Here is a 16406-nt window from a genome sequence, read left to right on the forward strand (position 1 = left end):
GCTCAGAGTGGCCGCTGTTCGGGCCGCACAGGCGGCCGCATCAAATGACACGCGATGCGGACGCGTTATCACGCGGCCGCATCGCGTGTCATGTGATGCGGCCGCCTGTGCGCCCCCCCGGGCTGCATGTTGTCAGCCCGCGCCTGATATCAGGATAGAGATTTTGAATTTTACAGAGGTGTAGGAAGGGGTGGGGGGGGGGGCTTTCCCTCTTCTGTACTGGTGGCTCTTGGACATTGGCAGGTGAGGGTAACAGACAATGTTGGACTTTAGTACTTGCTGATGCTCAGCTTTCTAGTTGAAGTTAAGAGTCTCTCCATAGATTGACTCGGAGCAGGCGTGGAGCAGTGTATCGCTGGGCACCATAGCAAAATTTTGGTAGGTGCCCGGTGATGGCATTCTTGGCTCCCCATCTGGCCATGTGTGGTTCAGCGCATGAGCCTAATGAGCATACGCCGCACGGATGAGGTCCCCACTCTGCTCTTTTTGCATTACTGGGCCCTCCTCACCTCTGGGTCGCACCCCATGCCCCCCCTTACTCAGAGACTATCTCCTCAATATTCTCCAAGGTCATTGGAAAAATAGTATTTACCAATTGATCAGTGGCAAATGTTGCAAAACATGTATTTTTTAAAATTATATAATAGAAGAACTAATATACACATTTAAGGAACAGCAATTCACTGGAGCATGTGTACATTCTAATTCTATCTGCACCTTTGCAGTTTCCAGATAGTCCTAAGTATGTGCTCCAAAAAGTAATAAATATATAATACTAAATAAAATAATAAAGGGAAAACATAATACTGCATTTTCTTTAGTTCACGTTAATATTAGGCATTTAAGTAGACATATGTAGGCATTACATTTAAATCTTTGCTATTTGTAATCTGTAATTTTGTATCTGCTATTACATGTAGTAATATATTGTGGAATAATCTGCATGTTATTCAATTTATATGTATTTGTAATATATTGAAATATTTATAACATCTTCAGGATCATAGTTGGCTTACATATCTATGACTAGGCCCATAAACTTAATGTTATGCTAATGAATATAATACAGCCGCAAGGTCTATTTATACTCTATGGCAGTGGATTCCAAACTTTTTCAGTTCAAGGCAGCCTTAGGGTCTCCAACATTTTTTCAAGGCACCCCTAAGCCAAAATAATTACCAAGTAGTCCACCTCATTGCTTACCACTGGCCCTGGCTGAGGCACCCCTGTGAGACCTCCAAGGCACCCCAGGGAGCCTAGGCACACAGTTTGGGAACCACTGCTCTATGGGGATTTCCCATGCTGTCATGGGTATTCCCCATAGAGTATACATTTGCTGACAAAAGAAGAAGACATCTTATTGGTTAGTATATTGGGATTTATTATTTTTAATAAATTAATGTAGTAAGAAAGAGGTTGTGTTATGTTTTTATTGTTTGTTTTTTTTTAATTTTAATTAAATTTCTGTGGTATCAATGAGAGTGTGTTCGTTTTTTTTTTAACATTTTATTTTTTGGAACTACAAGTGTCAGCCATGGGTGTCAGGCCATGTTGGCACTTGTGGTTCTCCAAGTTCCAGCATGACCTGGCTGCCATGGGTATGCTGGTGCTTGTAGTTATACAAGCATCAGCTTGCCCAGACTGTTTAGGGCAGTCCGGGCTGGCTGGGACTTGTAGTTTCACAAAACAAAATGTTGTCCGTTTTTTTTTATTACATTAATCACCATTATTACCCCACACCCACCGCCCAGGGGTGTAGGAAGAGCCCTAGTGCTTTCAGCAATGGCTGGTTATTCCTAGAGGGGGGGGGGGGCGCATGTTTTTGTTTTGCGGACCCCACTCCCTAGGAAATCCAGCCCAGTGCTGAACAGCCTGAGGTTGGTGTATCATTATGGCAGGGGGACCCATGCCGCGTGTCCCGCTGCTATAGTGTCAACCACTCTGGCTGGTTTGCCTAGTGCTGGTTGCTGGTGGGACCCCACGCAAATTTTCCCGCTTTTCCCGCAACCAGTAGTAGTCTGGCAGCACTAGGGTTAATAATGCTCGGACAGAGGGACCCCACGCATTTTTTTTTCAACATTTATCTGTTTTTTACTTTTGACAGCTGCCGGGACCTACAGCTATATAGGCAGGGCAGTGTAACAGTGATGTGTTTACTAATCTTGCAGCTCGGAAGCAGCGTGTTGTATCTAGCGATAAGGGAGGCTATGCCTACCTGTTGGCATCCTGCAGGAAGAAACAAACCCTTTTGCTGAAATAATAAAATAAAAACGCACAGGCTGGTGTTGGTGTAAATACCGGTCACAGTTTTATTTAAAAATTAACAACAAATGCAGGGAGAGCAGTGCGCAAGGTTCTTTTTCCTTTTTCCAATTCCTCCACCTTTTGGGGTGCGTGTTCTGCCCACCATGTGGGCACCGCAAGCATGCCCCCTGGAATTGTTGGGGCGTGTTCTGCCCACCATTTGGGCACCGCAAGCACGCCCCCTGGAGCCTGCATCATGTGCCCACACACCCTCTTTTCCCTTGGCACGCCCCAGTAGAGGCCCAACCGTTGAAGCTGAAGCCTGGCAGACAGCCGCCTTTCCAGGGTGATTATGCACCGATGCTAGCTCCCCCATAGCTATACCTTGTGCGCCGCTTGCCCCCGCCATACCACTGCAACAGAATAAATGAATAGTCAATATTAACATAAACAAAAACGTGGAGCAGTGAGAGAGTACAGCAATGCAGGGGCGCAGGACCAGAACTCTAGGGAGTATATTTACTAAACTGTGGGTTTAAAAAAGTGGAGGTGTTGCCTATAGCAACCAGAATCTACTTTGCATTTATTACATTCTACAAAATAACAGCTAGAATCTGATTGGTTGCTATAGGCAACACCTCCACTTTAATTTCTACCTAATTAACCTAATCCCGGATATTACCCCAAACTCTTATTGCCAAGTTGCCAGAAAAATTTACTTTTTTCAAGATTTTAGGTCACACAGCAAAGGCATGGTTTTTAATTATTTTTTACTTTTTTCTCTTCAATTTTATACACTCTCCAAGACTAGGGGGAATCGGTAAGGACTATCGCCAGTGGTAGCTTTCGCAGGGGTCCTCCAGCAAAGTTTCTACTTGAAAAGCATGCGGAAGCCTGTTTAACAATGAAAGTCACTGTTCTTTCACTGTTGCCATTTCAGGATGGAAATCTCCAGGGTCAACAATGAAAAAAAATACTTTATTATTAAAATAAAACATGTCTCCTTTTTATCTGACACTAGAAGCCCAAGTTTGGACTTCCAGTTCCAGCCCGCATGTGCGAGTTGGCAAGCCAGTTTGCGCTAGCTCCAATTGACACTAGTCTGGCCTGGCATGAGGTCAGACTACTCTTACTGCTGAGAGCCAGTATCACAGGGGAGCTGAGTATTACACAGCTGTGCCGTTGACCTTTTATTGATAAATTGTGTAGCCAATGTTTTTCTATTGCTGCAAACATTGAAATATTTGTAGACGTTATTTTGGTCCAAAAGAGGTGAAGGTATTATATATATTAATATTATAAATGCATGTGGTTTGTGGTACAAGGTCCAAATCTATAAATACTCTTGGAACACCAACCTTTTTAATAGAACCTATCCTACTCCCACCTATTCTACTAACTCTGCTACACCTTCATACTTCCCAACAATTAAAATGCCTCATTGTCACAATAGGGGCACGAAACCTTTCTGAAGAGCTAGGCCGCCTCCAACTCCCCCCTAAACACCCATTGATTTGCCACATACACCAGAGATCAGGGTAGCTAGAGACGTACTTCCCGAATTCCTTACTTACCATGGGACAGTCCCCTCAAATTGGGATTGTCCTGCTGAAATTGGGACAGATGGGAGGTATGCACCTTTGATACTGTACCAATATTCACTCTAAGCTGCACTTATTCTTTTTGTCTTAGCTCTGCCCATTTCACACTAGATTGTAAGTTATCACAAAAACAGGACCCTCCATGCCGTATTCATGTCTGCATTTAGTTTGTCTAACTTGTATGTCCCTATTTTATGTATTCTCTATTTTCTCCATTGTCCGCTGCTGTAGAGCACTGGGGCACCTTACAAATCAACAGCAATACCAATAGTTGGCAACTCTCCCTATTTTTCAAGGACCAAACCCAAGGAGGTTTTAAAGATTTGTCCCTTGAAAAGTCCCTATTTTTCAATATTGACCAACTGTGCCATGTCACCCCTACGCACGTTAGATGCATTACTTACCATCTATCTCTAGTCTCTGTGCTTTATAGGGTAGTCATTCTAGAATAGAGGTGCTTCAAATCCCAAAAATATATAAGCAAATTGACATGTTGGGAATTGTAGTGCTCCAGAGTCCAGAGACATTTTTCTTAGTGATGTGCAAGCTCCTGTAGGGGGCCGAGTACATGCTAAGCAGAGCCTAACTCAACATTTTGGCGCCTGGTGCGGGAAAGAAAAATGCCACCCCCTATAGCCGTTAATTTTAACCAAATGAACCTAAAATATTCATAAACTGCGGCACCCTGCCGTGTTGCACACTGGGCGGTCGCCCTTGTCGCACAGCCCTAGTTACAGCCCTGATGCTAAGTGAAGCCCCTATCAGTGGCACACGCAGGGGGGGTTTCTGGGTCTCCAGAAACCCCCCCCCCCTTCCGCTAACTAAGTGCCCACCATAGCGGCACTGTACTATGTATATACAGCACCGCCGGCGGACGCTTCTTTGACAGCGCCTGCGGCTGCTGCATAGGACAGCGCTGCCGAAACGGAGATGCTGCACATGCGCGGGAGCATGTGCAGCAGCTCTCTCGCGTGTTTTGTTTTTTGGGGCAGGGGGGGTTCCTGACAATCCTGCGTGCGCCCCTGCCTATGGGCTCCCCCATAGTGCTGCGTTAATTACGATCACTGCTCTTTTCTGTTCAGTGCCAGGAAAAAAAATATTTTTCAGTGCAGGCGGGATGGACCACATCTTCCCACAGGTGCCACACTTTTGACACTGCAGCCCCAATAGCAACTAACCAGATACATCATAATACAGTTGTATTGTATTTTAAAGACACTGCTATACACTTCAGTATATAGTAGATTTGCACTGCACTGAATAAGAAAATACACTATAAAAAAAAAAAAAAAAAAGACACATCCAGTCTGCAAGATGATAGGAGAAACTGTACAGCTGGGCTGGGGATCTAAGAATATAGTGTTACCAAAAATTGCATCAGCATACGAGTATTAATCAGGGAACAAATGGGAAAGGCCTAACAATTAACAAGAAGTAATTAAAAAAATATTTTGACAAATAAAAAGTATTTGGAGAATGCGGGCATCGATCCCGCTACCTCTCGCATGCTAAGCGAGCGCTCTACCATTTGAGCTAATTCCCCTTCGATAAGAACATATCAGAACTTCCATTCAAGATCCTTTTTTTAACCCCCAACTACGCACTTTCCAACAGCGTTATGCACAATAACATTTTAATACTATTAATCAACATGTCTGTATTTTGTTTATTAATACGCATGTTTTTAATTTAAACTGCGCCAAGTATGATTGTACAAAGCACAGCTCGGCCGTGTAACACAATTGTATAGTAACACGATAAGCGCAAGAAGACTTTATCATTGTGACTACTGAGGCGGCAGGGAACCGACTCGTATCATCCCCCTTCACTTCTGCCCCGAAACAGTGTAACAACAGCCCGCCCTAGTAGCTCCGCTATTCGTTTACATTTACAGTCGGCCGCCCGATTCCATTGGCGAGGTGGGTAAAGATACCATCTAGCGATTGGTCCTGTGAGCTATCTATCTTCATGATGTCACGTTGTTACTAAGGCCTGGGAGGCTGTAGCCGGGCCACTTATACCGGGCCATTGGCAGAGTTAAAGTTTGACTCCATTGAACATCGACCAATCACGTCCTGGTTACATGTGTAACGCAATTTTAATGATTGATGGCAACAGCGACCAATCCACGGCCGTTTTCAATGCACAATAAGGCGGGTGTTGCTGATAGACAGCGGTCTACACCAGTCACCGCTGTCCTTTGTAAGAAGAACCTCTGCTTCCTCACCTGATTGGCTGTAGGCATCTCCTGAAGGAGGATGGGGAGGGTTGGAAGAGTTGATATGTCCACCATCTTGAAAAGTCGCCTATAGTGCTGAGCAATTTTCCCGCCTGACTGGATTAGGTTGTTTTCCCACTCAAGGTAACTATTTGTAGCTGTACTTTTTAATGTCGACGTACGGGTTTTCGGGAGCCGTCGGCGCCTCTCAGGGGACGTGTCCGGCGTCGCCCGGGTAACTTGTCCTCTGAGGGGCGCAGGGCACCTTTGGATAGTGGTGCAGGGTATGGAGGAGAAGGAAGGGAGGGGAGTGCTTCCTCTAACGCAGCTAGAGAGGAGCCATTACCTCCTGGTCCCTTTACAGTGGGATCTGCGCAAGGCCTCGGTCCACTCCACCAGGGTTGTTCTGGTAGCCACCCCTGGTAGGTCACAGGTCATGTAGGTCTGCCCACAACGCTCAGGCTCTCCCTGCCTGGCCTGACAAACTTTTTACTTTTACTTTGAGTGGATGAGGCCCACCTCTGTCAGCACGACCTGTTGTATAGTGTGGTGTTTACAAGTAGTCCTGGGGCTGCAGTCATGTGTCGGGGTTGTGCTGGAGTTTACTTGTGTATGATCAGATTTCTTAGGGTGATCCCTTTAATGTTGGGCGTGTACTTAGTGAGCTGGCATGTGGTTTAAACCCTATTTTTATTTGATGCCAAGCCACTGTTAAGTTTCCTGGGATATATATATATGTGTGTGTATATATATATATATATATATATATATATATGTGTGTGTGTATATGTGTGTATATATATATATATATACACACATATATACACACATATAATGTGTGTGTGTGTGTGTATATATGTGTATGTGTGTGTATATATATATATATATATATATATATATATACACACACATATAATGTGTGTGTGTATGTATATATATGTATATATATATATATATATATATATATATATTAGTATTGAAATAGCTCAATACTGTGCAGTTTCTTTTAGCATTAATTTATGTAAGTTGTAGATAATCCCTTTAGTGTGGCCTTAATGAATCTTTTTCTATTGAATATAACATGTTAGCGTTGCTTAATACTTCATGCTCTGTGGCGAGGAGACAGATCAAGCAGATATTCTGATGGTTAAATAGAGACCCAGTTTTGTTTTATGGTTTTCCCAATTGTAAAGCACTATGGAATATGATGCTGCTTTATAAATAAAAGATGATGATCATGGAACTGGGGCTTTAGGGAACAATTTTATTATTTTTTATTTACAAATAGCTCCTTTGTGTATTCAAAATGGCTAAGGCTACCTCTATATCATTGTTTTAAATATGTTTTCAATTACATGCCTACTTTAGGAGTTATCTAGTAGCTTTCTATTAAAGTAATTCAGAGTCCTTCTGTTTGTGCATAAAATTGCATGTTTTGTAAATATGGTCGCTATAAAACATTTGAATATGTTAAGCTAGCTAAATGTAAAGTATATTTGCACTACAACCAAAGGAGTTATGAGGTTACAAAAATCTCCTATACATTTATTATTCCAGGGTTGGTCAAGATTCAAATAGCTAGTGCACCTGACTTTTGACAGTAACTTCTATTGATGCCAGTGAATGCATGTCTACTGTGGCACCTTTAAGATATCCCTCCGTCCCCTGGGGTTGATAGACTGACCTAAAACTAAACTCTAAACTGGTTTGTCAAACCTTGTACCTGATGGGCCAAATTTAAATATTTTTCATTTTTTTATTTGTTTGTGAATGATTTGTCTTCAGAATATCCTTTTAACTTTACATACTCTTGTTTCCACGGAAGCTATTGTCCAGTTTGACTACAAAAATTGTTAGGGCCAGTATGTATTTCCAAAATATTGAAAAACCAGCTCTCAAATTGCGAAATTATAAAAATGATTTTTATTTAGCAAAATTTGATACATTGCTAAACAATTGTTTCATTCCGTAACGCAGGATCTTTGTCTTAGTCTAGAACGTGCATTCTCTCTATATTTCTACGGGAGAGATTCAGATCCCCGCGTTCTTTAGAACAACGCTGGGTGCGCATCATTACTGTTAGTATGGTCATTTTAACACTTATTTCTGCTCGCGCCTCAGGGAGCTGCAAGCAAAAATCAGCTTTGAAATTTCCGTACTAACAGTAATAACGTGCATCATTTACCATAGTAACAGTAATAATACACACCCTGCTTTGTTCAAAAGAACAATGTGGCACCCTGATTTGTTCTAACGAACAGCTTGGGAAATTGAATCCCCCCTATGTGTTTGAATTGCATGATCTGCATGATAATTGTATATATGCTAATTAGCCATAACATTAAACCACCTGCCAAAAGGCCCCATGTGCCGCCAAAACAGCTGACCCGTTGAAGCATGGATTCCACAAGATCAGTTATGGTGTCCTGTAGCAGATCTTTTAAGTCCTGTAATTTGTGAGGTGGGGCCTCCATGGCTTGGACTTGTTTTCCCAGCACTTTCCACAGATGCTAAATCAGATTGAGATCTGCTTTGCCATATTCCTCAAACCACCTGCTGAAGGATGCCACTGCAATCAGGGAATACCATTGTCATGAATGATGCCATCATATACTTGGTCTGCAACAATGTTTAGGTAGCTGGTATGTATGAAAATAACATCCACGTGAATGCCAGGACCCAAGGTTTCCCAGCAGAACATTTCCCAGAGCATCACACTGCCTCCGCAGGCCTACCTTCTTTCCATAGTGCATCCAGGTGCCATCTCTGCCCAAGGTAAACAACGCACCTGGCTGTCACATGATGTAAAAGAAAATGTGATTCATCCCACGGAGCCACCTTCTTCCATTGATCCGTGATACAGTTCTGGTGCTTACATGCCCATTGTAGACTCTTTTGTTGATTAACAGGGGTCAACATGGGCACTTTAACCGGTCTGCGGCTATGCAGCCTCATACGCTGCAATGCACGGTGTTCAGACCGCTTTCTATCATAGCCAGCATCAACTCTTTCAGCAAATTGTGCTGCAGTAGCTCTTCAGTGGGATTGGACCAGACATGCTAGCCTTCACATTCCATGCGCATCAATGAGCCTTGGGCACCAATGACCTTGTCGCCGGTTATCCTTCTTTGGACCACTTTTTGTAGGTGCTAATTCCTGCATGCTGTGAACATCCCACAAGACCTACCATTTTGTAGATTCTCTGACCTGGTCATCTAGCCATCAGAATTTGGCCCTTGTCAAAGTCGTTAAGAGCTTTGCGCTTGCCCATTTTTTCCTGCTGCTAACATATCAACTTCAGGAACTGACTTAAGAAGTGAGGGATATATTAACCTGCAACTTAACAAGTGCTATTGTAACGAGATAATGTTATTCACTTCACTTGTCAGTGGTTTTAATGTTGTGCCTGATCAGTCTATATCCTACAAATGATTACGTGTTTACAGTACTGTTGTTGCAAGTTGTCACATGTATTCTCTATAGGTATAAATGCAAATAATCACATGAACAGATCACATACCAATGAAGGGTAAAAAAAAGTTTGAAAATGGTGCCAAATTCTTATCATATGACTACAAATGGTAACTTGTATATAATCACATGGGTCAAAATGCCGTTTCGAGAAACCAGTAAAAATTACAATACCAAATTATCCATAAAAGATTAGTGTTAAAACTTTTGAATATGTGGCGTTCAATTAGTGGATTCAGTACACCTTATCTTATGGTACTTGTTAATTATACAGAAGCAACTAACTCACCAATACTGCTTCCATTTGAAATTGTCCAAGTAAGGATCCAGAAAGTTTGTCTGTTGATTTGAAGTAGCTGTTCAAGTGGTTATTGGTGCATGTAAAAGCTAATGAGATTGGAAAACAGCATTGCCAATCTCCTGCTGTCTGGCTGATGTGATATTTTCAGAGAGTTGAGTTTAGTGGGAGGCTCAAGTTGTCCAAGTGGAAGTGATGCTGGCGTGTGAGGAGCTCCTGTATAATTAAGTTGTACCTGTCTATTACCTGCTTTATGGTGACTTGATGTGAACATAACTCATAAAATGTGTATTTAATTGCCGTGCTACATGCTTTCAAACACACATGAACAGGTGCGTTCCAAGTATGCACATGTGTTTCCTATAGAACCTAACACATAGGTTTAGATATTACGGGTCTAAACAAACTCTTACAGGTAGTTGGACAAATATGAACCATGGCTGAAAATACTAAAATTGTTGTTGGAGATTAGATGACAGCCAGATAAAGTTGCTGCCACTTGATCCAATACATGTGGATGGCCAAATTACATTGGATGGTGGGATTACGTCTATCTTCTATGTGACTTATTTGAGCACTTGGAGTGGGACCATATACACATACTAATAGAAATTGCCTCCTACTGCATATTCAGCATTGCAACGTTTTAAGGCTGCAATCTGCAGTGTAGGGAAGTCTTGCAGCATTTATGGAATGTTAAGTGGGGGATACAAACTTTGACAGGTACCACTGAGGTCCACCACAAAGACTGCAAACACTGAAGTGCTTATCAGAGGTCAGATTGTGAAAGGCATGTTTGCACCCTAACTGGGGAAAGTTGTTGGTAATGGCACCAGTAGATACGTATAGTAGCATGTGCTCTCAAACAGAAACTGGCAGCATATAATACTGATCTACTGCTATTAAAGCATAACATGTAATAGTGAATTTTAAAGTTAATAAATTGGAAAAAAATTGCTTGAAGCTTGCTGTGTAATATTAGATTATAAATTTATACAAAGAGTCGAAAAGCACCTTGTATTCACATCAGTTCTATTCCTTACCCCAATGTAATATAAATATTTTCTTAATACCTCCACAGAATTAAAAATGACTAAATATACGCTAAACAAGCTTAAGGCAAAGATATATCAAAGTAAAGCACTATAGAACAAAATGTGCTAATACTTTGCATATATCTTTGTTTTCAAGCATGTGTTTCAAACGAAAATTCAAATTTGTTTTATTGAGCAGCCAAAAAGCTATTTTTAAGGCTGTATAATTTATAATATAATTTAGAACTGTGCTCTGACAATTATAACACTGTCCTCCTGAGCTAGTTATCTAGCTTGAGTTATTGCTGAACTTCAAGAAATGGAAAAGTGAAGGGACTAACTTTTTATAGTGTAAGAGCGGGATGCTGCTTTCAGATGCAGGCAGCCCTCTTTACAGAAGTGGTTGCAGCTGTCAAATATACACCATGGATGAGAAATTTCGTCCATCTCTAGGCAATCATACATTTTGCTGACCTGAAGTCTTGTGCAAATAGTCTTTTTAAAGTGGCTGTTCACTAGACACTTTAATGCACTGCAGATAGGGTCGTTATTGGGTAGTATGCCAGTCTTTTGGGTTCTGGGTATATGCACTTCATACTTTAAAACAAATGGCTTACTAATTCTGTACATTTGTTTCCTTTGTTTTTAGGCAGAAGATTGCTCTAGGAAAGATTCCATACAAAGTTAATTTTAATGTAGTCAGGATACCCTGTAATGGGCCAGAATTTGAAGAAGCTAAGAGTTGTTTTATTTTCTTAACACTTTATACTCATTTTAACAGGTATGTACCATTTACTTATCTTTCAATGTTACATTTTAATTTTTTGTGCAGTGTAAAAAAAAACCACTAACTTGTTGTATTTCTTTGTAAACTACGTATTGTTGTTTTTTGCAGCCCGGTGTGGTATTTCTTATTGCACCAACCAGTAATCTAATTTTCTGTCAAGTTGTATTTGATTACTAACCATGGAAATACAAAGGCATAACACACATGAAATATTCAGTGGCCATGTTAACCTTTCATCAGTTTAATACTAAAACCTAAACCATCCATTAACTACTTCATTTTCTACAGTATAATATCTAAATATTAATCACACTTACGTTTTACATTGTTCTCTAAATGTACTGGCTCTATGCAATGTAGTTTCACTTCATTCTTTTTTGTTAAATCTAAACAATGACAACCACATGTCGTCAGTCATGTTTATGTTCTTTTATGTTTTCCGTGCAACTCATAGCTATTATCAGTGCTATGATGGGTGCCCAATATTCAGCACTAGTCTTGTAGGCCACTTACAAAATTCTCATACAATTTCATCGTGACACTTTTCACAATCTTTTTTCCTTATTCCAAGGGCCCCTGCTTTCTGTTGGAATTTGATGGACTAATCTTTGCCTTCACCTGCCCCCGTTGAATGAGAACCCCCTAATGTCATCTTGCATCGGAGAAACATTCTGACATTTCACAGTAACATGTTTGCAGCAGTACGAGTCTTTTATTTCACAATTTTCATTTTGTCCTTTTATTTTTTATTTATCTTTCATTTTGTAAAAATTATGCCTCAAAATTTAGAAATGAACTGTTACACTTTACTCTTTAACCCGCAGGTGTATTATATTGAAAACTGGATGACTAACTTATTTCCTTTACATGTATTGAACATTTTAACCTCTGTCCATATTACATATCATACGTTTTCATTTGTGTTTAATATTCATTCACAAGCCCCTGAATCATATGACCTTTACTGCCTTTATGGTCCCTTGTTTTTACAATGAATATATCCACAATTATGTTTCATTCTATGCAACATTTACAGAAAAATCAGAACATTGCTTCACTTTTTACTTGCCTTTGAGGGGATCCAAGTCTATCCATATCCACATTTACAAATCTTTATTTGCTGGCTCCTGGCTTTAGGTCACTTGGAAATTCGCCTTATAATATTTATAAATGTGTGTAAAAATTGAGGGTTTTTGTTTTTGTTTGTTTTTTTGTTTTTAGGACAGTCTTTAATCATTTTTCTGTTGATTGATTTAGAACAGATTTGTAGAGCTTAAGGCTCTCACATCAGCTAGGTTTTGTTGTTGGAACCTTTTTCGGGCAATAAACTTGCAACAAGGGACTACAAGGAAACATCTACTATATTTAAATAGTTGAAACCTTTAATTGCTTATTGAAATGTTGAAGCGGTGCCACCGTGTATTGTTACGCAAAGAATATATATCTAAAATGCTACTGCATTGTGGCAGTGATCATTGATCGCAATGCACATGTGTGCTGTTCGCACGGAAATTAATTGCTTTCATTTATAGTCTGTGTATTTTAGGTAAATGTTGTTTAGTGTATATATAATGGTGATATAATTGGCTAATTGGTGACCAGTCATTGGTCTGCAGCATGGAAAAAGTCAGTTGTTGTGAGGGGTAGTTAAATGGTAGTGGTAACTGCAGCACCACTGTTCACTAATATTCCAACAATAAAGCAGTAAGCAATATCTTAATAGAATTATCTTTAGAGAATATGCACTTTATATTAGTCCCACTGTCCCTATGGATCAGTATATAGATTACCAACCAAATAAACACACGTCTATTTTTGTCAGCAGCCAGTTAACTTACCTGTGTGGTTTTGGAGTATGGTAGGAAACCAGAGCACCAGGAGAAAACGCACGCAAGCATGGGGAGAACATACAAACGTCATACAGATGGTGCCCTTGTTGGCATCTGGCCCATGGCTCTAGCACAGCAAAGGGAGAGTGTGTTGTACACTTATTGTCATACTTATGTTACTGTGATTTTAGAAAAAGAAAATGCACCAGCTACTAAACTTAAAATTTGGCAAGAGTTTGACCAACATCAGGGATGCACTACCAAATCATTTTGAGGCATACAGGGTAACATACAATTATCGAGGCCTTTGTGTAGAAATGTATACACTCAATATAAAGGAAAAGTGTAGGAAGCTGGCATGCAGCCAGAAAATCTTCCTTGACAGAAGTTGTAAAAGTATGAAATGTTTCCATGCCAGTATCTTACACATCCACTGTTCCTTATAAAACATCACCAAGTTGAACAGTTTGTAGTTCCTTCCCCGACAATTACTCATTTCTTTAAGCCAGTGAAGGTTCCTATAGCTATAGTAGGTAAACGTTGAGCATCTGTCCCTGTTTTGCATTTCTAGAAGTAGGGTAAGATGTTTAACTTAGGAGCCACACAATATTTGTTGTATCCTTTATTTACTATTTGGTGCTATATAAAATAATCATTATACAGCACTGTACAGAGAATATGTAGTCATTCACATCAGTCCGTACCCCCATTGGAGCTTAAAATCTAAATTCCATACACCACACACGCTAGGGTCCATTTTGTCATAAACTGTTTTTTGGGCTGTGGGAGGAAAGCGGGGCACAGGGAGGAAAGCCATGTGGTGAAAATACAAATGTCGCGCAGAAAGGGCCGTGGTTGTGATCAAGCTTATAACCCCCAGTGCTACGAGACAGCAAAGCTAACCATGTTGTCACTATACAAGGTTTCTTCTGGTAATGGTTACATGCATACCCTGCAAGAACCTTTATAAGCACCCTATAGTAAGTCTACGTCATGCACTTACTCATAGCTGGCAGCTTTGGGCTGCAGAAGTTTGTGGGCTACAGAGAATATGTTCAGTAAAATAAAGCTCATTGTCTGTGCTCTACCTCCAATGGGGATGTAGGATTTCGGAGTTAGGTTTGCTATTGGAACTTGGCAATGTCTTTTTGACTTAAATAGGGACTTCCTCCTGTAAAGAGACACCATAACCTCAGAGAGATGGTTAGACTGGGATCACTTCATAAGTAGTTCCAAAAAATATATAAGTATTGCTCGTGGCTCTCCAGCTTGCACGAGAAGTGTCACCCACTGAGTGATATGACTCATTTTGTATGTGTTTTGCACACAAGGGAGTGTAGCCCAAATAAAAGTTACCTGAACTCCTAAAAGAACCAACACCCCAATATTTTGTTTGCCCACCCCTGACCCTGTCGTTTTCCTCACAGTAAAGTGTGTACCACATGGGTGCTTATCTGAAACCTGGGGTTGTACTAAACTTGGGCTTTCATTAACTTCAAGAAAGTAACTATAGAAAGAATTGAGGAAGTCTATGGTTCCTTCCTCCCAGTTCGCCTATTACTGTTTATGTAAATGAGAGATTTACATTGCCATGAAAAGCTTTGCCCCCCTCAAAATAAAAATAAACCAGTGGACTATAGAACTAGTTATGACTGGTGAAATATAGTTTGACATTAAGGTATACAATTCTCCTGGCCATGAAGAAGTTTAAACATGAATGCTATCTGCTTGTATGAGTTTATTTTCCCTCTTTAAATGGCACCACTCTTCCTTAATCATCCCCAGAAAAACACTGTTTATTGCTGGAAATGTGGGAAAACCCTACACTTCTAAAATATATGGGCAACTCGTGCATTTGAAAGAGATGCATTGTATTCCTGATGCATGACTAGGTGCTTCCATAATGTCTTAAATATGTGAGCTTAAAAACATAACATCTGAGGCAGCACATAATAGCATTTTACACACCAGTTAATTTTAAGTGTTTAAATGCATGCTCTTAAAGCCTTAACATTTTGATTCTGATATATGAAAGTATTAGATCTGTTTACCTATTTTGACAAGTATGCACACTTGGATGTCAAATCTATTGCTGTTGGGCAGAATACAATGACATTCTATGGAAACATTTAGACTCTGCCAAGCACAGCGTACAGTTTATTTAGACATTTCATAAATATATATTTTTAGTTCTCAAAGTCATTAGTTCCTTGAACAGACGAAAGGTAAAGAACATGTTTATTGGTAATCCTCCAGTGACCGAAAACCAGCCTAAATGAAAAAAAACCCCCCAAAACACTACTTTTCCCCAAGTCATTTTGGCATATAAATAAGCGAGCATCAACGATGCAACAATCTTAAAACGCTGATGAAAATGCTGCACTAAGTAGTAGCTTTAGCATGTGTTTTTTATGATTTGCTAAGGTTTTGCTATTTAGATGTTTGAGTTATCAAAATCTGGTAGGGGGGGGGGGGGGGTCCTTTAGAGGCTGCAATGGTCCAGCACTCCAGCCCTCTCTACTATTATTTTCCTAATCTAGACAGTGATGTCAATGGCCCTATCATTTTTCACTTATTTGAAAGGGGGATTCACAAAGGAAAATACCACTACTAGTTCAAAATATACCTTACTTAGTAGGAGAGGATAGAAACTGTGGACTACTGGAGCCTTTGAGGGGAGGGGGGGAGATGCCAGATTAGGGTAATGTTGGACTGAAGAACTTCATATTTTTATAAGTTATTAAAATACACTCAAAACAAATTTTAGTTTTGGGCAAAGTTATCACATATTAAAGAAGTCCACATCAATAACATCTCTCATTTACTTGCATACACGTTATATTTCTACTACTGGACTTTAAAATGTCCAAAGCATAGACTTTTGCAAGATCTGTTTATAGAAGTGTGTACCTCTCTCCTGGACT

The 16406-nt window shown here is 40.3% G+C and overlaps 1 protein-coding gene and 1 non-coding gene across 7 annotated transcripts in view; one reads left to right on the forward strand and one right to left on the reverse strand.

Annotated features, from left to right (window-relative positions):
• Positions 1-5315: 5315 nt before the first annotated feature.
• Positions 5316-5388, reverse strand: TRNAA-AGC (transfer RNA alanine (anticodon AGC)). Its single transcript has one exon. It is a non-coding gene; the product is annotated as a tRNA-Ala (tRNA).
• Positions 5389-6102: 714 nt separating this feature from the next.
• The window catches only part of PPP6R3 (protein phosphatase 6 regulatory subunit 3), a 55574-nt gene continuing 45270 nt past the window's right edge, over positions 6103-16406 (forward strand). For 5 of the 6 annotated variants that reach the window (XM_075187984.1, XM_075187985.1, XM_075187986.1 and 2 more), the window contains exons 1-3: positions 6103-6207; positions 11516-11647; positions 12225-12354. In XM_075187984.1, the coding sequence (XP_075044085.1) occupies positions 12343-12354 (12 nt within the window). In that variant the 5' untranslated portion in view covers positions 6103-6207; positions 11516-11647; positions 12225-12342. The remainder of the gene's footprint in view (positions 6208-11515; positions 11648-12224; positions 12355-16406) is intronic. The other variant, XM_075187987.1, reaches the window with a different exon arrangement.

The sequence above is a fragment of the Mixophyes fleayi genome, chromosome 10, assembly GCF_038048845.1.
Source record: "Mixophyes fleayi isolate aMixFle1 chromosome 10, aMixFle1.hap1, whole genome shotgun sequence".
NCBI classification, from domain to species: Eukaryota; Metazoa; Chordata; class Amphibia; order Anura; family Limnodynastidae; genus Mixophyes; species Mixophyes fleayi.